Here is a 23,392-nt window from a genome sequence, read left to right as displayed (position 1 = left end):
TGTGAATCTTTTTTGCACCCTCTCCAATGCCTCTATATCCTTTCTATAATATGGTGACCACAACTGTGCACAGTACTCCATGTGTGATCTAACCAATGTTCCATGCAAGTTTAACAAAACTTCTCTGCTTTTCAATTCTATCCTTGAAGGCGGAAGATGTTGGTATGGTTCTAAATGAATACTTTGCGTCTGTCTTCACAAAAGAGAGGGACGATGCAGACATTGTAGTTAAGGAGGAGGAGTGTGAAATATTGGATGGGATAAACTTAGTGAGAGAGAAAGTATTAAGGGGATTAGCATCTTTGAAAATAGATAAATCACCAGGGCCGGATGAAATGTATCCCTGGCTGTTAAAAGAAGCAAGGGAGGAAATAGCAGAGGCTCTGAGTATCATTTTATAATCCTCACTCGATACAGACATGGTGCCAGAGGATTAGAGGACTGCTAACTTTGTACCTTTGTTTAAAAAGGGAGCGAGGGATAGACCGAGAGGGATAGAAAGGCCAATCAGTCTAACCTCGGTAGTGGGCAAATTATTGGAATCAATTCTGAGGGACAGGATAAACTGTCACTTAGAAAGGCACGGAGTAATCAAGGACAGTCAGCATGGATTTGTTAAGGGAAGGTCGTATCTGACTAAGTTGATTGAATTTTTTGCGGAGGTAACAAGGAGGTTCGATGAGGGTAGTGCATTTGATATAGTTTACATGGATTTCAGCAAGGCTTTTGTCAAGGTCCCACATGGGAGACTGGTCAAAAAAGTACAAGCCTATAGGATTCAAAGGAGAGTGGCAAGTTGGATCCAAAATTAGCTCAGTGGCAGGAAGCAAAGGGTGACGGTTGATGGGTGTTTTTGTGTTTCCAGTGGGTTCCGCAGGGCTCAGTACTAGGTACCTGTGATATATATTAATGATTTGGACTTAAACGTAGGGGGCATGATTAAGAAATTTGCAGATGATACAAAAATTGACCATGTGGTTGACAGTGAGGAGGAGAGCTGTAGACTGCAGGGAGATATAAATGGACTGGTCAGGTGGGCAGAAAAGTGGCAATTGAATTTAATCCAGAGAAGTGAGAGGTAATGTATTTGGGAAGGGTAAACAAGGCAAGGGAGTACACAATAAATGGGAGGATACTGAGAGGTGTAGAGGAAGTGAGGGACCTTGGATTGCACATCCACAGATCCCTGAATGTAGCAGGACTGGTAGATAAGGTGGTTAAGGCGGCATATGGAACACTTTCCTTTATTAGCCAAGGCATAGAATACAAGAGCAGGGAGGTTATGCTGGAACTGTATAAAACACTAGTTAGGCCACAGCTTGAGTACTGTGTACAGTTCTGGTCACCACATTACAGGAAGAATGTAATTGCACTAGAGAGGGTACAGAGGAGATTTACGAGGATGTTACCAGGACTGGAGAATTTTAGCTATGAGGAAAGATTAGATAGGCTGGGGTTGTTCTCTTTGGAAAAGAGGCTGAGATATTAATTAATTGAGGTCTACAAAATTTTCAGGGGTCTAGATAGAGTGGATGGGAAGGACCTATTTCCCTTAGCAGAGAGGTCAATAACCAGGGGGCATTGATTTAAAGTGATTGGTAGAATGATTAGAGTCTAAATGGGATACAGAAAACAGAGAGTAGGGGTTAAGGGTAGCTGCTCAGACTAACAATTTGGACTCAGGAATTGGAAGTACAATTCCAGACCCCTACCGCCCTCTGCATGAAAAATTTCTTCATGCAGAGGGCGGTAGGGGTCTGGAACTCACTGCCGGAAAGGGTGGTAGAGGCAGAAACGTTCAACTCATTTAAAAAGTACCTGGATGTGCACCTGAAGTGCCATGACCTGCAAGGCTACATTCCAAGTGGGATTAGGCTGAGTGGCTCATTTTCGGCCAGCGCGGAAACGATGGGCTGAATGGCCTCCTTTGGTGCCATGAATATTCTATGATTCTATCCCTCCAGAAATGAACTCTAGTACTTGGTTTGCCTTTTCTATGGTCTTATTAACCTGCATTGCTACTTTTAGTGATTTGTGTTCCATACCCCGAGATCCCTTTGCATCCAAAATTGGCTCAGTGGCAGGAAGCAAAGGGTAATGGTCGATGGGTGTTTTTGTGACTGGAAGGCTGTTTCTAGTGGGGTTCCGCAGGGCTCTGTATCCCATTTAGACTCTGATTATCCAAGCAGTATGTGGCCTCCTTATTCTTCCTACCAAAATGCACCAACTCACACTCATCTATATTGAAATAAATTTGCCAATTACACACCCATTCTGCAAGTTTATTAATGTCCTCTTGCATTTTGACATGTTCGTTCTTTTTATTAACTACACCCCTCAATTTGGTGTTGCCTGCAAATTTTGAAATTGTACTTCCAATTCCTGAGTCCAAATTGTTAGTCTGAGCAGCTACCCTTAACCCCTACTCTCTGTTTTCTGTTTAGTAGCCAACTTGCTATCCATTCTATTACCTGTCCCCTGACGCCACATGCTCTGTCTGACCTTAGTCATGAGTCTACAATACCTTATCAAAGGCGTTTTGAAAATCCAGATATATTACATCTACTGCATTACCCTCGTCTGTTCTTTATGTTACTTCTTAAAAGATTTCAATGAGGTTGATTATGCATGACTTTCCCTTCTGAAATCTGTGCTGACTATTCTTTATTATATTTTCATTCTCTAGATATTTTTCTATTACATCTTTGAGTAAAGCTTCCATTATCTTTCCTACCATCAACATTAAGCTAACTGGTCTATAGTTTCCTTTTTAAATATAGGAATGACATTATCTGTCCGCCAGTTCTCGGGCAGTATGCCCTTTTCCACTGAATTTTTATGTATATGTAATGAATCATAGAATCAGAGAATCATAGAAGTTTACAACATGGAAACAGGCCCTTCGGCCCAACATGTCCATGTCGCCCAGTTTATACCACTAAGCTAGTCCCAATTGCCTGCACTTGGCCCATATCCCTCTATACCCATCTTACCCATGTAACTGTCCAAATGCTTTTTAAAACACAAAATTGTACCCGCCTCTACTACTGCCTCTGGCAGCTCGTTCCAGACACTCACCACCCTTTGAGTGAAAAAATTGCCCCTCTGGACCCTTTTGTATCTCTCCCCTCTCACCTTAAATCTATGCCCCCTCGTTATAGACTCCCCTACCTTTGGGAAAAGATTTTGACTATCTACCTTATCTATGCCCCTCATTATTTTATAGACTTCTATAAGATCACCCCTAAACCTCCTACTCTCCAGGGAAAAAAGTCCCAGTCTATCCAACCTCTCTCTATAAGTCAAACCATCAAGTCCCGGTAGCATCCTAGTAAATCTTTTCTGCACTCTTTCTAGTTTAATAATATCCTTTCTATAATAGGGTGACCAGAACTGTACACAGTATTCCAAGTGTGGCCTAACTAATGTCTTGTACAACTTCAACAAGACATCCCAACTCCTGTATTCAATGTTCTGACCAATGAAACCAAGCATGCTGAATGCCTTCTTCACCACCCTATCCACCTGTGACTCCACTTTCAAGGATCTATGAACCTGTACTCATAGATCTCTTTGTTCTATAACTCTCCCCAACGCCCTACCATTAACGGAGTAGGTCCTGGCCCGATTTGATCTACCAAAATGCATCACCTCACATTTATCTAAATTAAACTCCATCTGCCATTCATCAGCCCACTGGCCCAATTTATCAAGATCCCGTTGCAATCCGAGATAACCTTCTTCACTGTCCACAATGCCACCAATCTTGGTGTCATCTGCAAACTTACTAACCAGGCCTCCTAAATTCTCATCCAAATCATTAATATAAATAACAGCAGACCCAGCACCGATCCCTGAGGCACACCGCCAGTCGCAGGCCTCCAGTTTGAAAAACAACCCTCTACAACCACCCTCTGTCTTCTGCCGTCAATCCAATTTTGTATCCAATTGGCTACCTCACCTTGGATCCCGTGAGATCCAACCTTATGTAACAACCTACCATGCGGTACCTTGTCAAAGGCTTTGCTAAAGTCCATGTAGACCACGTCTACTGCACAGCCCTCATCTATCTTCTTGGTTACCCCTTCAAAAAACTCAATCAAATTCGTGAGACATGATTTTCCGCTCACAAAACCATGCTGACTGTTCCTAATCAGTCCCTGCCTCTCCAAATGCCTGTAGATCCTGTCTCTCAGAATACCCTCTAACAACTTACCCGCTACAGATGTCAGGCTCACCGGTCTGTAGTTCCCAGGCGCCTGTAGTAATGGCGCCTCTGCTATCTCCTCCACTTCTTTTAATGTTCACAGATGCAATCCATCCATAACAGTGGTTTTATCCTCGCGAAGTCTGATCAGTTTATCAATTATCTCCCCCCTTTCTATCTTAAATCTTCTTATATCTTTTTCGCTCTCTTTTTCTAATGTCGTGCCCACCTTGGCAGTGTCCCTGGTAAATATTGAGGCAAGGTAGCTGTTCAATATTTCTGCCATTTCACTGTCATTGAGTTTATCTCGTACATCCCTTAGTGGCCCTATCCCCATCTTGATTTTTCTTTGTTACTTGTGTCTGTAGGATACTTTGCTATTTCTTTTTACATTTCATGATAATTTAATTTGCTTTCCTAATTGTTTCTTTGACTTCTGTCCTAAGCTCCTCATATTACCCTTTGTCATCCTCTCCTCTATTGTTTATGTACTTAGAGTATGTTTTTGTCTTTAGTTTCAATTTTACCCTCATCTCTTTATTCATCCTTGATGTTTCATTATTGGTTAATTTGTTCTTGCTTTTTAGAGGAATGTATTTCTCCTGAACTCTGTTGATCACTCTTTTCAAATATTATCCACTGCTGTTCTATCTCTGTCAATTTTTTTTCCAGTTTATCTTCCCTATTTCCATTCTCATCCCCTCAAAGTTAGCTTTTTTCCAATCTATTACTTTGGTCTTTGTCTTACTTATGTCTTTCTCAATCATTATTTTAAACCTGATTATGTTATGATTGCTACTGTCTAGATGTTCCCCTTCACTTACTTCTCTTATCTGCTCTGGTTCATTTCCCATTACTAGATCCAGCAGTGATTCCTCTCATATTTATATTTCTTTTATGTTTGAAATAGCTATACATCATAATAGGAGAAGCCTTCACTCAGTGGTAGCATTCCCACCTCTAAGTCAGAAGGCTATGGGTTCTAGCGTCACTCCAGATAGGCCCAGCGAGCAGAGATGAGAATTCTGGGTTAACATCCACCGGTATACTCGGGTCCAATGGAGGCAGAATGCCCCCTCCCTCTCTCAGCCCCAGCAAGCAGGAGACTAGAGCTCTGGCACTGACATCCGCTGGGAATGGAGTGGCGACCCCCCATCGCATCTCGCCACCTCTCCTCGTAGGAGTTATGGTGAACAACTTTTCCACGCAAAAAAGGACTTAGTTACAGAAACAACCCAGAGCACAATTTGCAGGATGTAAAGCTGTGGAAGAAATGGGTTGCTTCCTGTACCATTGGGTACAGAAGAGAATATATATTACAGTAATACAATTGGATAAAAGCTAGAGACCCAAGTCAGTGGGGACATAGGATTGAATTTTATGGCTTAAAATGGTCTTTTCCTGCATTCCGAAATCTGGATAGCACAATTCCTTCATAACTGACAAGAAAGCAACAATAGATTGGTCTTTCTCATTATTCGACTGTCTCAACTCCCTTATACCGTGGTATATTGTGTGTCAATCAGCAATAAAGAGTCACCTGGCAACACATCTTTCAGACGCCTTCTTTTAGAGGTCTAGCGACCTTTCTCTCTTCACTATATAAACATAGCTCCTGTTTGAGATTCAACTTAAGTTCTTATGTCAGAGAAAGCAGCATAAAACACAGACATGCCATCAGTCCATGTATTACATAACAAGCACAGATTCAATGTGGTGTTACTGGCATGTCATTTAGCTTCCACACTTATCAAGACAGGATTGGCATTACGATGGAGGATAACTCATCTGAACTGTATATCATGAAGTTAAATGCCAAATTTCAGACCATACTCCCAATCACCATTAGCTGTTAAAGAATAAGTCATTAGTTGAGGCCATGAGACTGAAGATGAGTACCTTGTACTGTTAATGCATTCTACTTACAATGAACATGACATACTTCCTGCAGGCTTCTCTATTTACATTATGGAACTATGTATTCTTCAAATACACTGCTTGAATGATCTTAAAGCCCCGAGGTATAGAAATGGCTGGAAACCGCCTCTACTTTTTGGCGACGACAAAGAAATAGAAGATAAAATATCAAATTTTCCTCGCTCAAAGAAACTTTTTCAACTGCCGCCATAGGAATAATTTTCAGAAGTACAGGTCTACTATAGTATCCTTCTCCTCATCATTATAAAGTCTGTCTTTGAAGCCCAATTTGAAAAGAACCCTGGTTGAAATTAGTTTTATCCTGTCAGGCTTTGGCCACAATTCCCTCAGCCCAAGTGAGGCCATGAGAAAGAAACATTATCCAGGCCATCGTGCTCATTTTCATATTCTTCACATAGAATGATACAACACAGAAGGAGGTCATACAGCCCATCATGCTTGTACCGCTCTTTGAAAGAGCTATCCAATTAGTCCCACTCCCCTGCTCTTTCCCTATAGCCCTGCAAAATTTTCCATTTCAAGTATTTATCCATGAAATGTGCCAGAGGACTGGAGAACCGCTAATGTAGTACCATTATTCAAGAAGGGGAGTAGGGTCCCTTGCTGTTTGTGGTCAACATTAACGACTTGGATATGAATGTAAAAGGTATGATCAGTATGTTCGCGGATGATACAAAAATTGGTAGGGTGGTAAATAGCGAGGAGGATAGCCTCAGTCTGCAGGACGATATAGATGGGTTGGTCAGATGGGTGGAACAGTGGCAAATGGAATTTAACCCAGAAAAGTGCGAGGTGATGCACTTTGGAGGGACTAACAAGGCAAGGGAATACACAATGAATGGGAGGACCCTAGGCAAGACAGAGGGTCAGAGGGATCTTGGTGTGCAAGTTCACAGATCCCTGAAGGCGGCGGAACAGGTAGATAAGGTGGTAAAGAAGGCATATGGGATATTTGCCTTTATTAGCCGAGGCATAGAATATAAGAGCAAGGAGGTTATGATGGAGCTGTATAAAACACTGGTTAGGCCACAGCTGGAGTACTGTGTGCAGTTCTGGTCGCCACACTACAGGAAGGATGTGATCGCTTTGGAGAGGGTTCAGAGGAGATTCACCAGGATGTTACCAGGGCTGGAGCACTTCAGCTATGAAGAGAGACTGGGAAGATTGGGTTTGTTTTCCTTGGAGCAGAGGAGGCTGAGGGGGGACATGATTGAGGTGTACAAAATTATGAGGGGCACAGATAGGATGGATACTAAGGAGCTTTTTCCCTTCGTTGAGGGTTCTATAACAAGGGGGCATAGATTCAAGGTAAAAGGCGGGAGGTTTAGAGGGGATTTGAGAAAGAACTTTTTCACCCAGAGGGTGGTTGGAGTCTGGAACTCACTGCCTGAAAGGGTTGTGGAGGCAGGAACCCTCACAACATTCAAGCAGCATTTGGATGAGCACTTGAAATGCCATAGCATACAAGGCTACGGACCAAATGCTGGAATATGGGATGAGAGTAGACAGGGCTTGATGGCCGGCGCGGACACGATGGGCCGAAGGGCCTCAATCCGTGCTGTATAACTCTATGACTCTAATTCCCTTTTGAAAGTTATTATTGAATCTGCTTCCACCACCCTTTCAGGTAGTGCATTCCAGATCATAACAACTCGCTGCTGAAACATTTTTTCGTGTCGCCTCTGGCTCTTGCCAATTACCTTAAATCTGTGTCCTCTGGTTACCGACCTTTCTGCCTCTGGAAACAGTTCCTCCTTATTTATTCTATCAAAACTGTTTATGACTTTGAACAACTCTATCAAATCTCCCTCTACCCTCTGCTCTAAGGAGAACAACCCCAGTTTCTCCAGTCTCTCCATGTAACTGAAGTCTTTCATTCCTGGTACTATTCGAGTAAATGTCTTCTGCACCCTCTCTATGGCCTTGACATCCTTCCTAAAGTGTGGTGCCCAGAATTGGACACAATACTCCAGCTGGGGCCTAACCGGTCTTTTATAAAGGTTTAACATTACTTCCTTGCTTTTGTACTCTATGCCTCTATTTATAAAGCCAAGGATCCCGTATTCCTTTTTAACAGCCTTCTCAACTTGTCCTACCACCTTCAGGTCTCTCTATTCCTGTGCCCCCTTTAAAATTGTACCATTTAATTTATATTGCCTCTCCTCATTCTTCTTACCAAAATGAATCACTTCACACTTCTCTGCATTAAATTTCATCTGCCATGTGTCGGCCCATTTTACCAGTTTGTTTATGTTCTCCTAAAGTCTGTTACTATCCTCCATACTGTTTACACTCACTCTCATTTTCAGGAAATAACAACGATACAATGATGCATTTCAAACAATCGGGCCAGATAACTCTGTAGTTACCAAATAGATGAAGCTAATTACTCTGCTATATTACCAGAGAATCGGTATCACTCGCAGAGGAAGGACAAAGAAGCACAAAACTTTTTAAAGTGAGAAGGCACAATTGTCAGTGTCCTTAAACATATTCATCAAAGAAGGATCCACAACTAATAACCCATTATTTAGCAGCTGAATACTGGTGCTGATTCGGCACGCTCAGCTGAAACTCACCATCAAGTTTGATCTAAGTCCTGAAGTAGCTTTGGCCAAAGTTACAGATTGCATCTTTGGGGCAAAAAGATGACTGCTTCAGCTGAATTTGAACACTGCAACAATGGAGGTGAAAACGTCTGCACAAATTACCCTGGAACTGGCTGATCATTTCATGCAGAAAAATAATTGGCAAGTAAAATCAAGGACGACCCAAAGGTGTTTTATAAATACATAAAGAGCAAGAGGCTAACTAAGGAAAGAGCAGGGCCTAATAGAGATCAAAAAGGTAACTTGTCTGTGGAGGCAGAAGACATCGGTATTCTTCTTAATAAATACCTTAGGGGCGATTTTAGGAGGCAATTGTGGGTGCATTGGGAGAAAGGGATAGACCGAGTAATTACAGGCTAGTCAGTCGAACATCGGCGGTGGGCAAATTATTGGAAACAGTTCTAATCATCTAGAAAGGCACAGATTAATCAAGGACCGTCAGCATGGATTTGTTAAGGGAAGGTCGTGCCTGACTAAGTTGATTGAATTTTTTGAGGAGGTAACAAGGATGGTCAATGAGGGTAGTGCATTTGATGTAGTCTACATGGATTTTAGCAAGGCTTTTGACAAGGTCCCACATGGCAGACTGGTCAAAAAAGTACAAGCCCATGGATCCAAGGGAGAGTGGCAAGTTGGATCCAAAACTGGCTCAGTGGCAGGAAGCCAAGGGCGATGGTCGACGGGTGTTTTTGTGACTGGAAGGCTGTTTCCAGTGGGGTTCCACAGGGCTCAGTACTAGGTCCCTTGCTTTTTGTGGTATACATCAATGATTTAGACTTTAATGTAGGGCGCATGATTAAGAAGTTTGCAGATGATACAAAAATTGGCCGTGTAGTTGATAGTGAGGACGAAAGCTGTAGACTGCAGAAAAATATCAATGGACTGGTCAGGGGGGCAGAAAAGTGGCATAAGAAATTCAATCCAGAGAAGTGTGAGGTAATGCATTTGGGGAGGGCAAACAAAGCACAGGAGTACATAATAAATGGTAGGATACTGAGAGGTGGAGAGGAACAGGAGAACCTTGGAGTGCATGTCCACAGATCCCTGAAGGTAGCAGGACAGGTAGATAAGGTTGTTAAAAAGTCATATGGGATACTTTCCTTTATTAGCCAAGGCATAGAATATAAGAGCAAGAAGGTTATGCTGGAACTGTATAAAACACTAGTTAGGCCAAGCTAGTCAAACTTGAAATGAATATGAACCAGAGGTTGGAGTACAGCATTTGAATTACAGTTTAAAATCCTGAGCTACATTTATATTACACTGAACCCAAAATGAAGAGGAGGAGAAAGGTTATATCTACCACTTCTGGTATTGAAAATGTTGGCTACAGAATGGGACTGAGGATAAATAGAGAAAAGTAAAATTCAGTGCTTATGTGAAGAATCAAGTCAAAACGTTTCCTTATGTAGGAAACACAATTGACAGCAAAGTAACTAATATCAAAGAATAAAAAGGTTCTGTTGGGTGAGCAGCAGCAGTGCAAAAACTCCACTAAATTTACAATGCTCAAAGTATATTTGCACAAACCAAAGTGAAAGTCTACTGATAATATATATAGGTGCTGGCGTACAATACAAAAACATGGACATTAGAAGCAAATGGTGAGAGAAGATGTCAAGTGTTTGAAATGAACTGTCAGTGTAACAAGGAGGTAGAGTCAGGAACAAAAGGCTATTGCAACAGGTTGGAATAGAGAAGGACCTAGCTGAAGTGATGACCAAGCAGAAAATATCATACTTTGTACATAGTACATGAATGCCAAAGGCTAAGCAACAGTTATGCTACATGTCTATTTTCATGGCACTCGACAGCCACAAAAATTACCTAAGTACTAAGATAAGGAGTAACTGTAGCTGAAAAGATCACAAAAGATAGATCACTTCTACTCAAACTACTGGCATGCTGTGTTGCTCTAAGTCCTAGGCATTAACTGAATGAATTACACAATAGCCACTGAAGTACACTGTAGTTATTTAACTTTTTAACATTTATAGGAACAGGAGTAGGCCACTCAGCCCCTCGAGCCTGTTCCGCCATTCAATGAGATCATGGCTAATCTGTATCCATTTACCCACCTTGGCTCCATATCCCTTAATACCCATGGCCAGCAAACATCTGTCAAACTCAGACTTAAAATTATTAATTGAGCTAGCATCTACTGCTTTTTGTGGGAGAGAATTTCACATTCCTACCACCCTTTGCGTTAAGAGGTGTTTCCTAACTTCTCCCCTGAATGGCCTGGCTCTGATTTTAAGGTTATGTCCCCTTGACCTAGACTCCTCCACCAGCGAAAAAAGTTTCTAACTACCTTTCCAATTCCTTTCAAAATCCTAAAAACCTCAATCAAAACACCCCATAACCTTCTATATTCCAGGGAATACAAGCTTAGTTTATGTAATCTCTCATAATTTAACCTTTGGAGCCCTGGTAACATTCTGGTGAATCTGCGCTGCACTCCTTCCAAGGCCAATATATCCTAAGTGCGGTGCCCAGAACTGTACACAGTATACCAGGTGTAATCTAACCAGGGCTTTGTATAGCTGTGGCAAAACTTCCTCCCCTTTATATTCTAGTCCTCTAGATATAAAGGCTAACATTCTATTAGCCATTTTGATTATTTTTTGTACCTGACCTCTACATTTCAGTGATGTATACATGGACCCATAGATCTCTTTGGACCTCAACTGTTCCTAGCTTTGCACCATTTAAAAAACTCAGATCTATCCTTTTTTGGTCCAAAATTATGTGCCCCAAAATATGGGAGTTGTGACTACTGTACTACTCACATCTTAACTTCTGAAATTTCAGAAGATTCAGGCTAGGCTAAAGACTCCAAAATATTTAGCCTGTGTTGAATGAGCCAGAGGAGACCTGAAATGAAAGCATGACCAGCTGGAAGAGGTTTTTCCCAGATTGCCATGTTCCTTGCCAGGGCCTGAAGAGCTAACAATACATTTTAATTGTTGTCCTTAATCAATAGAAATTTGCTAGCAGAGCTGGTAAAGTAGCACACGACCATTTAAAACTATACGGTGCCGATTAAGAAGGTTCACCACTTTTTGGGCTTTGCTTAGTCTGATCTGTACCTGATAAAAGAAAAACTTCAATTGTTTGGTAAACATAGACCAGGACTGGTTTCTTGGTACTCTGTATACTACACCTATTTTGAACTAAAAGAAACATTAATTTGTGAGTTTTTTTCACTTCTAGATTTTCTTGCTGTTACAGAGGTTGATTGTGGTGGTGGAGTTTTTTTTTCGTCGCTGGATGTGGGGGGATGGGGCTGGGGTTGACATGAAGAAAACTGTTGAGGTAAAAAAAAAAGCTGCAAAGTTTTCAACAGATACCACAGAGACCATGCCAGTCATCAGTGATGAGGGAGTTTTCTTGTACTCAACATTTTTTTTTAAATGACTGACCATACCCTAATTCCCCTATTGTTTAGTCAACAAATGCAATCTCTAACACAGGCTGAAAATACATACACTCTGCGGTTGAATTATGTTATGTTCTTACAAAATAGGATCAGTGAAAGTAACCAATGTCAACAGTAGGAGAAAAAGAACAGGAGATGGCCACAAAGGAAGCGTGAGGTGCTATTATATGATGTAAAAAAGGGAAAGCCACAAGGAATGAACCAAAAGTGCCACTAGTTTCTTCACTTTATTGCTCACCTCATCTTATGACATGCAGAGATGAACTAATGAGGAGTACATGCTCTTGCTCTACTTTACCTACAAACCTGTTTTGTTAGCAGCAGCTTTTAATACTGTATGAGCAAGCAGTGAAGAGGTGGTGCCAGACACTTGAGCTCCATCGAATGCATGAGTGAAACCCAGGCTTTCCAGTTCACTTCTATTGGACGAGAACACCAAGTCCAGCGAAGGCAGCTTTAACATACATTCCACCCTTGATACAGGTAAGCAGCTGAACTTGATCTGTGATGGCTACAGAATACAGATAAAAGGTTTTCGGAGGTATGTTAATCACAGTGTGAAACAAATTTGATTCATAATACAAAATAACATTTCTATCAAATTAGTCTACCCAAATTAAACTGTACAAGCTAAATATATCGATTAACCAGTAGACTTCGAGTGGTGTTGCTCACAGGTAATTCAGGATCTGGAACATGTTTTCTGATGCTCAGCATGGGCCTGCAGCAACCTAAATGCAAAAGCGGTTCACCCATCACTGTAATAAAGCAAATTTACTGAAGAAATATACTACGTAACCTACAATATAAAACCATTACACACCTTATTGATACTAAAAAAGATATAATGTGCTAGTGGTCATTCACCTGGCTAACTGACTCTGGCTGCACTGTTTGTGCTCAGCCAAGTGCTTCCTAAACCATCCTAATCTAAGGGCACAAACATCAGTTCCCCCAGCCATACAACCTTGGTTCAGAATTTTTAGTTAAAGATTTAAATGGCATTAAATGCTGAAAAAAATATTAGATTTGATTTTCATTCCTGCTACTCACATCTCAGCATTGTTATTTGCAAATTTTACAGCTGGTTGTTAAAGTGTACTCTGGGCATTGTTGTTCCATAAGAACTTGGTAAAAACTACAAGTCTCATGATGCAGTTCACTCTCCCAAAACCCAGCTAAGATTTTCAACTGAAGCAGAACTCAAGCCCACAGGGAGGGGCAGGGGAGTAGAAGAAACAATAATATCACATAGGCAACTGTATAGTTAACTTTAATGATTTCAGGGCAAATTATCAATTGTGACTTAATCATCTTGTAAATATTATTTATATGGCTATAATTTCAGTTGAGTCAGAAATAAAAATGGCAGCTGGAACCAGTTTGGAAAAAAAATAATTCAGTGCTATGAGAGGTTAAAATTGAAGCTTTTCATGTGGTTGCTTTCCTATTAGTTTCTATATGATTTTTGCTGATCTTTATTTCAGTGAATCAGGATGTTAAGTTGCTTCCTGGAGGCAATGAGAAAAACATGACACTTGATTTTTTTTCTGTTACAGATTTAATGTGATACACCATAGCCAATATTTTAAATTATAGATTTGCAAAATTATCTGCTATTTATCTTTTTTCTATTAAGTTAGAATGTGTTTTCAAAAATAATATTTAACAAATTTCTATTCCCAAGTAAACTTTATATTTGTTACAGGAAATATAAAGTGAAAGAGATATATTCTCACCTGTACCCTCACATAAACTACGACATCCACTGGAAATGAGGAATACGATGATGTAGATGATGATACAAGAGATATTGTTGACTCCTCCAATGGGTCCTGAACTTCAAACTGCCCCACATCTTCATCTTGGGAGCTGAGAGCTGTTAGAGAGAAATTATATTAGTCAGCAATACAGACCACACTGTTTTCTTCAATCTCATTTCAGGACAAATTAATATCTACAACTTAAGTTTTATCACAGAATATGAATTAAAATAATTGGTCTGCACATTTGTAGAACTCAGTTGATGGGGTATGTTTACAGTATTAAGATCTTTAATGTAGAATAAAACAAAAAGAATTTAGTATATAATGCTCAAGTCAGTTTGTAATTTGTTTCAAGTTATAATTAGAGGCATAGGTGTAATGTTTATTTATATTTAAAAGCGTAATGAATGCCATAAATAATTCTCAGTATATCGATCCAGATTTCAAGTATAAAAATAAGAGCACTGATGGAAGGAGGAAGGTGTAGACAGGCCCAGTTTACTAATGAGGCCTGTTGGATTATTGCATGCAGTGTGAGGGGTAAAGAAATGGTCTCAAAATCAGAAAGGCAGTCCATCATTAAACAAAGGGTCCAGCATGTGTGGATGCAGCCATGATCTCAATACCAATCACATTTTGAAAAATGTGTGCAAGAAGGTACCAAGGTAAACAATAAAGATCATGGTCAATTACCTTCCCTTGCTACATATGGGTAAAATTATTCATTATTTTACATTACTCCAAATGGGTATGACTACCAATTATCCTACACTGGTAGAAAGTCTGTCCAAGGAGGTTGCAAGTGTCAGCCATATTTGCTGAATAATTTTACACAAGAGTATTCTTAATCTAAATTTAGGTGGTTAATTTCCAGAAGTGAAGAACAAGAGAAGTAAAAAGGATATCATACAACACCCAAGAAAAACAGACCTGCTAACTATTGTATCTTCCATTCTACTAAATGTACGAGGTGTTCAACCTAATATGGACAAGCCTTTGCTTCTCTGTACAACATTACATCTCAAGGAATGAACACCTTTATTTTCTTTGCAGAAGAAAGCTTTCAACAGGTAAGAATGTCTGGTGGCACTTAACAGTTAAAAGCCATTAACTGCAGTAAGAAGGTACAGGGCCTGCAAGACAATGAAGTTTATAGAAGTGACAATGCACCTAGGTTGTGGAGCGATAATTGCATTAGCTCACTGCAGCAATGATTTCGACCTTCTTTAGATTCAACGTTGCAAAATTTAGCATGTACTGTCACTGTAACAACAATGCCCCTGTACTCATCCTGTATTTTTTTAACCTTTTCCTTTTAAAAATTGTTATGTTGATGCAAGAACTATAGAGTAGTGATATTAGGGGACTTCAGTTATCCCAATATAGACTGGGATAGTGACAGTGTAAAAGGCAAAGTGGGGGAGGGATTTCTGTACACAAGAGAACTTTCCTGAACGGTGTGTTTCTAGCCCAATGAGGAAGGAAGGAGTGCTGGATCTAGTTCTGGGGAATGAAGTGGGGCAAGTTGAGCATGTTTCAATGGGGGAGCATTTAGGGAACAGTGATCATAATATCATTAGGTTTAGAATAGCTATGGAAATGGACAAGGAACAATCAAATGTGAAAATACTTAGCTAGAGGACGGCAAATTTCAGTGAGTTAAAAAGGGATCTTGCCCAGGTGGAATGAAAAATTGGAAGGCAAAACATTAATTGAACAATGGGAGATCTTCAAGGAGGATATGGTTCCAGTACAGAGTAAACACATTCCCACGAGGGGGAAAGGAAGGGCATCCAAAGCTACACCTCCCCGGATGACTAAAGATATAGAGATTAAAATGAAACGGAAAAAGGAAGCTTATGACAAATGTAAGATACATGATACAGAAGAGAACCAAGCTGAATACAGGAAGTACAGAGGGGATCTAAAAAAACAAATAAGAGGGGCAAAGAGAGACTAGATTAGCAGCTAACATAAAAGGGAATCCAAAAGTCTTTTATAAACATATAAATAGTAAAAGGATAGTCAAAGGAAGGATGGGACAGATTAGGGACAAAAAAGGAGATCTTCATGTGGAGGCAGAGGGCATGGGTGAGGTATTAAATGAATACTTCGCATCGGTATTCACTAGAGAAGAGGATGCTGTTGTGGTAGCAGCAAAAGGAGGAGGTAGTAACGGTATTGGATAGGATAAAAATAGATATAGAGGAGGAACTTAAAAAATTGGCAGTACTCGAAGGAGAAAAACTAACCGGCCCAGATGGGATGCATCCCAGGTTACTGAGGGAAGTAAGGGTGGAAATTGCAGAGGCTCTGGCCACAATCTTCCAATCCTCCTTAGATATGGGGGCGGTGCCAGAGGACTGGAGGATTGCAAATGTTACACCCCTGTTCATAAAAGAGTGATAAATCCAGCAATTACAGGCCAGTCAGCCTGATGTCAGTGGTGGGGAAACTTTGAGGCAATAATTCAGGAAAAAATTAATTGGCACTTGGAAAAGTATGAACTAATAAATGAAAGTCAGCACGGATTTGTAAAAGGAAAATCATGTTTGACTAACTTGATTGACTTCTTTGATGAAGTAAAGGAGAGGGTTGATGAGGGTAGTGTGGTTGATGTTATGTATCTGGACTTTCAAAAGGCAATTGATAAAGTACCACATAATAGACTTGTTAAGAAAATTAAAGCCCATGGGATTAAAGGGACAGTGGAAGCGTGGATACAAAATTGACTAAGGAACAGAAAGCAGAGAGTAGTGGTGATCAGTTGTTTATCAGACTGGAGGGAAGTATACAGTGGTGTTCACCAATAGTAAGTATTAGGACCACTGCTCTTTTTGATATATGTTAATGACCCTGGACTTGGGTATAGAGGGTATAATTTCAGAGTTTGCAGATGAAGCTCAGAAATGTGGTAAAGAATGTGGAGGATAGTAACAGACTGCAGGAAGACACACAGATTGGTGAAATGGGCAGACACATGACAGACGAAATTTAATGCAGAGAAGTGTGAAGTGATACATTTTGGTAGGAAGAATGACGAGAGGCAATATAAATTAAATGGTATAATTTTAAAGGGAGTGCAGGAACAGAGATACCTGGGGGTGTATGTGCACAACTCTTTGAAGGTGGCAGGACAAGTTGAGAGGGCTGTTAAAAAAGCATATGTGATCCTGGGCTTTATTAATAGAGGCATAGAGTACAAAAGCAAGGAAGTGATGTTAAATCTTTATAAAACACTGGTTAGGCCACAGCTGGTGTATTGTGTTCAATTCTGGGCACTATACTTTAGGAAGGATGTCAAGGTCTTAGAGAGGATGCAGAGGAGATTTATTAGAATAGTTCCAGAGATGAGGGACTTCAGTTACGTGGATAGACTGGAGAAGCTGGAGTAGTTTTCCTTAGGGCAGAGAAGGTTAAGAGATTTGATAGAGGTGTTCAAAATCATGAATGGTTTTAATATAGAGCAAATAAGGAGAAACTGTTTCCAATGGCAGAAGGGTCGGTAACCAGAGGTCACAGATTTGAGGTGATCGGCAAAAGAGCCAGAGGCGACATGAGGAAACATTTTTTTTACACAGCGAGTTGTAATGATCTGGAATGCACTGCCTGAAAATGTGATGGAAGCAGATTCAATAGTAACTTTCAAAAGGGAATTAGATAAATACTTGAAGGGAAAAAAATGATAGGGCTTTGGGGAACGAGCAGGGGAATGGGACTAATAGGATAGCTCTTTCAAAGAGCCGGCACAAGTCGAATGGCCTGCTCGTTTGCTGTACCTACTACGATACTATGTTCCAAGTGAGGTGAATGAAATTTTGTGTTAGTGATGTGAATGAAATTCTCCCTATTTCAGGCACCTAGGTCAAGTATAGCTCAGTCAGATGCACAGTAACCTTTGCCACAACAATGTGCTTCAGCCAATACCACAGAACAGCTGTGGCCTAACCAGTGTTTTACAAAGGTTTAACATCACTTCCTTGCTTTCATCCGATCAGTCTTGGCTAGATTTCGAACCCAGGTCCCAGAGGTGAAAGGCCAGTGTCTAACCAATTGCACCAAAAACAAATTCCGGTCAGTGTCTGTCACACCAGTGCAGCACCAAGTGTACCTAAAAATAAGATGCCAACCTGGTGAAGCTACAACACAGGACTATGTGCATGCTGAACAGCGGAAGCAATATGCTATAGACAGAGCTAAGCCATTCCACAACCAACGGATCAGATCAAAGCTCTGCAGTCCTGCCACATCCAGTTGTGAATGGTGGTGGACAATTAAACAACTAACGGGAGGAGGACACTCTGTAAACATCCCCATCCTCAATGATGGCAGAGTCCAGCAGGGGAGTGCAAAATAGAAGGCTGACGCGTTTGCAACCATCTTCAGCCAGAAGTGCCGAGTGGATGATCCATCTCAGCCTCCTCCCGAGATCCCCACCATCACAGAAGCCAGTCTTCAACCAATTCACTCCACGTGATATCAAGTAACGGCTGAGTGCACTGGATACAGCAAAGGCTATGGGTCCCGACAACATCCCGGCTGTAGTGCTGAAGACTTGTGCTCTAGAACTAGCCACGCCTCTAGCCAAACTGTTCCAGTGCAGCTACAACACTGGCATCTACCTGACAATGTGGAAAATTGCGCAGGTATGTCCTGTCCACAAAAAGCAGGACACATCAAATCCGGCCAATTACCACCCCATCAGTCTACTCTCAATCATCAGCAAATTGATGGAAGGGGACGTCGACAGTGCTATCAAGCGGCACTTACTCACCAATAACCTGCTCACCATTGTTCAGTTTGGGTTCTGCCAGAACCACTCGGCTCCAGACCTCATTACAGCCTTGGTCCAGACCTCATTACAGCCTTGGTCCAAACCTGGGCAAAAGAGCTCAATTCCAGAGGTGAGGTGAGAGTAACTGCCCTTGACATTAAGGCAGCATTTGACAGAGTGTGGCACCAAGGAGTCCAAGCAAAATTGAAGTCAATAGGAATCAGGGGGAAAACTCTCCAGTGGCTGGAGTCATACTTAGCACAAAGGAAGATGGTAGTGGTTGTTGGAGGCCAATCATCTCTGCCCCAGGACATTGCTGCAGGAGTTCCTCAGGGCAGTGTCCTTGGCCCAACCATCTTCAGCTGCTTCATCAACGACCTTCCCTCCATCATAAGGTCAGAAATGGGGATGTTCGCTGATGATTGCACAGTGTTCAGTTCCATTCTCAAACCCTCAGATAATGATGCAGTCCGTGCCCGCTTGCAGCAGGACCTGGACAACATCCAGGCTTGGGATGATAAGTGGCAAGTAACATTCGCGCCAGACAAGTGCCAGGTAATGACCATGTCCAACAAGAGAGACGAACCACCTCCCCTTGACATTCAACTGCATTACCATCGCCAAATCCCCCACCATCAACATCCTGGGGGTCACCATTGACCAGAAACTTAACTGGACCAGCCACATAAATACTGGCTACAAGAGTAGGTCAGAGGCTGGGTATTCTGCGGCGAGTGACTCACCTCCTGACTCCCCAAAGCCTTTCCACCAAGGCACAAGTGAGTAATGTGATGGAATACTCTCCACTTGCCTGGATGAGTGCAGCTCCAACAACGCTCAAGAAGCTCGACACCATCCAGGACAAAGCAGCCCGCTTGATTGGCACCCCATCCTCCTAAACATTTACTCCCGTCACCACCGGCGCACCGTGGCTGCAGTGCGTACTATCTACAGGATGCACTGCAGCAACTCGCCCGGGCTTCTTCGACAGCACCTCCCAAACCCACAACCTCTACCACCTAGAAGGACAAGGGCAGCAGGCACATGGGAACACCACCACCTGCACGTTCCCCTCCAAGTCACACATCATCCCGACTTGGAAATATATCGCTGCTCCTTCATCGTCGCTGGGTCAAAATCCTGGAACACCCTACCTAACAGTACTGCCGGAGTACCTTCACCACATGGACTGCAGCGGTTCAAGAAGGCGGCTCACCACCACCTTCTCAAGGGCAATTAGGGATGGGCAATAAATGGTGGCCTTGCCAGTGACGTCCACATCTCATGAACGAATAAAAAGAAAACATTTGGGGCACTTGCTGGTTTACTGCAAATTCATGTTTCCCTCATTCTCTACATGGAGCCTGCCTTGTTGCACTTCCTATTCAGCAAGCATGCAGATGCCTGTTGCAGTGGCAATACTATGCAGCATGCAACATACTACAATACTACAATCATTGTCTCAAACTCACTCTGCTCATACTACAAACCAGCACAAGGGCAGTCCAAACTTCAGATAGTTATTTCTGCCTTGCGAATGTGTGTCGTCATAATTCTTTCTTGTGTGTTCTGCAGGGATATAATCAGCCATGTTTGAAGTGGATAACTACATCTCCCAGAAGCTAACCTTGCATTCTGTTTTCTCAGTCGAATAGTAGCGGATATCTTGATTACTTCAAGACACATACGTTATGCCTGTTCCCCAGAAAACAAGCTTCAAAGTTGCAAGTTTTGTTTTTGCTTGTGGTCACATATCATTTGATTTTGAGAGAGCAATAACCCCATTAATATGAGAGGGCACTGCCTGCAAGTGTATGAATGGAAACCTGAAAGCAATCATTTGCACCTTGTTCTTGGGCAATGCGCACAATAGCCAAATGTGAATGTGCTTTTCCAGCTGGTGCTGCGTGTTGCTGCTGAACTTGATATATACTAACACGGAGCAGAAGAAAGCAGCTCTAACCTCAGTAATACAGTGGTGAACTGCATACAGTCTGATCGAAGTAATGTGTGTTATTGCTGCCTGGAAGAATTCAGTGCCAGACAAGTTTAGTGCAGTCTTCACTTTTATTTGAACTGAGAGGGCTATATGGAGGTTGCTGAATGGCCGCAGATCTGCTCCTAAGAGTTGACAGACATCTAAGATTGCACTTCATGGTACAATACCCTTACATAATGCTCCTTGCTGGGATCCAGATATGTGACATGTCAGCCATAGTCACTAAGTGCTCCCCCTTTGGCCCCGAGCTCCCTTGGTCTCCTGCTGTTATGCTACTTCTCTTGCAAAATACCTAGCATTGAGACACTTGATCAGGTACCCATGCTGCAGAATTCACCAAAACAATCATCCTTTAGGGTATATACCCTGCTGTGCTCACCACTGGAAATCTGCCAATTCCCTTCTGCACTTTAATGCCAAATGCCATCTTTGTATGGGAGAAATTAGCATGTGGGAAGGAACTAAAGCCGGAGTAAATTTCAATGCTCCACATGAACTGCTGATTTATGCTTCTTAGCTGCTTGTCAAAAACATTAATTTTGGGTTTATACATTAACATGATAGAAATATTTACTCACAGGAATATGTTTATTAGCATGGACAAATAAATGAACTAATGCTCCATTAATGCTAACACTCAAAATTACTACTCTTTAATGCACAGTTAGCATGTGCACTAGCTCTTACACACAAAGCAAAGTGAATGAAGTTTTCTTCATGGTTTTCTATATTTCATAATTGTAGCGTAATTATGTGTTTGAAGTCTGAAGTTTGAGTTCAGAATTTTAACATGCATGTTCATCAATTCAAAATATTTCAATTAGGATAGCCTTGGCTTGATGTAGTGATGCATGTATCAATGACTAGCAAGATACATACACATGCTGGTAATTCCCTTCATGTTGAACATTCAGGCAGGCCACTTGAGGAAAGATAGCGCAGTTGAGAAGCACTACATCAGAGAGTAGTGCCCATCCTTCTAGTTTTCAGGTGGCTGCTTGAAAAAGCCCACTTTAAAAGAGGAGGGGATCAATTGTACTACTGTTAAATATGCAGATGATACTAGAATATATTCCAAGGGTTGGTAATAAGGACATTAATAGATTGCAAGCTAATTAATTGGATAGATTCATAAACAGCAAATAGTGGAGAAGTGCTTAGTTGTGTAATGAGGCAAGGAAACCCAAGACATGTGTACTCCATGCATGGGTGCCCATTAAAACCAACTTTGTGGTACTCACTGACCAGTCACTAAAGGTTCACAAGCAATGTCCGATAGCTGATAGAAAAGCAAATAGCGCTCTTAGAGGTATTTCTTGCTCAATAAGGGTGCTGGACATAGGTTATATAACCTTTTGGCTCATCCGCACTTGAAGTATTTAGGCTCTACTGAGGGTGGAGATGAGGACAACAAGGATTAAAAATAAACACATATTTCTTAATTATGAGACTCGGGTTAGGAAGTTAGGGTCATTCATTTTGGAGAAAGAGAGATTCAGGAGGAATATGAGTGAGGTTTTAAAAATTATGTAAAGATTGAATGTAGTATATTGGAATAAAATATTCAAAATGTGTAGTAATAGCAAGACTAGAGGACATGAATATAAAATAAATGTGTCAAGTTAGATGTCATGAGGATTTTTTTCTCAGTTGGTTGTCTACTACTATTAACATTTGTACCAATAGAAGAATTTTTCCTTTGCGAAAGAGATACCTGTATAATTTCTTTCAATTGGAGTTATAGGAATTGTTTCCAGAGCTTTTTCTAGGAAGTCTAGCAGGCAAGGACTAATCACCATTGCTTCAGGAAGGGATTGCAAAGCAACCCAAGCATAAAGTTTTGCTGTTTTCACTCCTCCGCTCCCTTTCCCTTTGGCTGCAAGAATTATTAAATGCTTTTGTCAACACAATCTGAAATATGGTTTTCTTTGATTATAATACCAACATATTTTTACTACAATTCTGATAACAGCAGTAAAATTAAAAAATTAACTAGGGATTATGCAGACGGAAATTTTAAGTAACATGTGTATAATTCCACTCGCCAATGTTTTAGAGCATTCAAGATACAAACTAAAATTAAAAGTATTGTTTACTATAAGAATTTCAAGTCTACTCCAGGTAAAAAGAATGCTGATTTTAGCAAAATTACTGTATGCGTCAACCTGTGGAACATTTGAGATCATATGCGAAACACAAGGTAAAACAAATCACCACCTCAACTCAACCTACAAGATTCTGATGCAAATTTCAGGGTAAAGGTTTTTTCTCCTAAATCTGGTCAAACTTGGAGTGTGTAATTTTGATTACAACTCGATTAGATAATCACATAACATAAAATTTTGAGAAAGTAAATGTGGTTACATTCTATTTTTTTAAAATTAATAAACCAATTTGAATATAAATGTAATCACTGAAAATATGTTTTATCACAACTTTAAAAAAACCTTTTGTATTCTTCATACTGGTTATCTTGTCCCTACAGTCTGCAGCATTTATAAATGTTGCTAAGCTTTTGGAGAACATGTCACAGATAAGAACATTATACCTCATAAACCAAAAGGAAAGAAAAAGAAAAAGCTTAGACAAGGCTGAGTTAAAATTAAAATAGGCTCCTGTCTACTTCTCTGCTTAGAAGCAGAAAAGTTTGTAAACTTCTT

The 23,392-nt window shown here is 41.0% G+C and overlaps 1 protein-coding gene across 8 annotated transcripts in view; it reads right to left on the bottom strand.

Annotated features, from left to right (window-relative positions):
* Positions 1–23,392, bottom strand: part of kiaa1109 (KIAA1109 ortholog) — a 460,818-nt gene that overhangs the window by 55,620 nt on the left and 381,806 nt on the right. For all 8 annotated transcript variants that reach the window (XM_067993249.1, XM_067993258.1, XM_067993276.1 and 5 more), the window contains 3 exons: positions 22,447–22,608; positions 13,933–14,072; positions 12,500–12,704 (listed from right to left, as the gene is read on the bottom strand). In XM_067993249.1, coding sequence (XP_067849350.1) covers positions 12,500–12,704; positions 13,933–14,072; positions 22,447–22,608 — 507 coding nt within the window. The remainder of the gene's footprint in view (positions 1–12,499; positions 12,705–13,932; positions 14,073–22,446; positions 22,609–23,392) is intronic.

This window comes from Heptranchias perlo, chromosome 1 (assembly GCF_035084215.1).
Source record: "Heptranchias perlo isolate sHepPer1 chromosome 1, sHepPer1.hap1, whole genome shotgun sequence".
Taxonomy (NCBI): Eukaryota; Metazoa; Chordata; class Chondrichthyes; order Hexanchiformes; family Hexanchidae; genus Heptranchias; species Heptranchias perlo.
The sequence above is the reverse complement of the archived record's forward strand: the minus strand, read 5'-3'. Positions and strand labels throughout refer to the sequence as shown.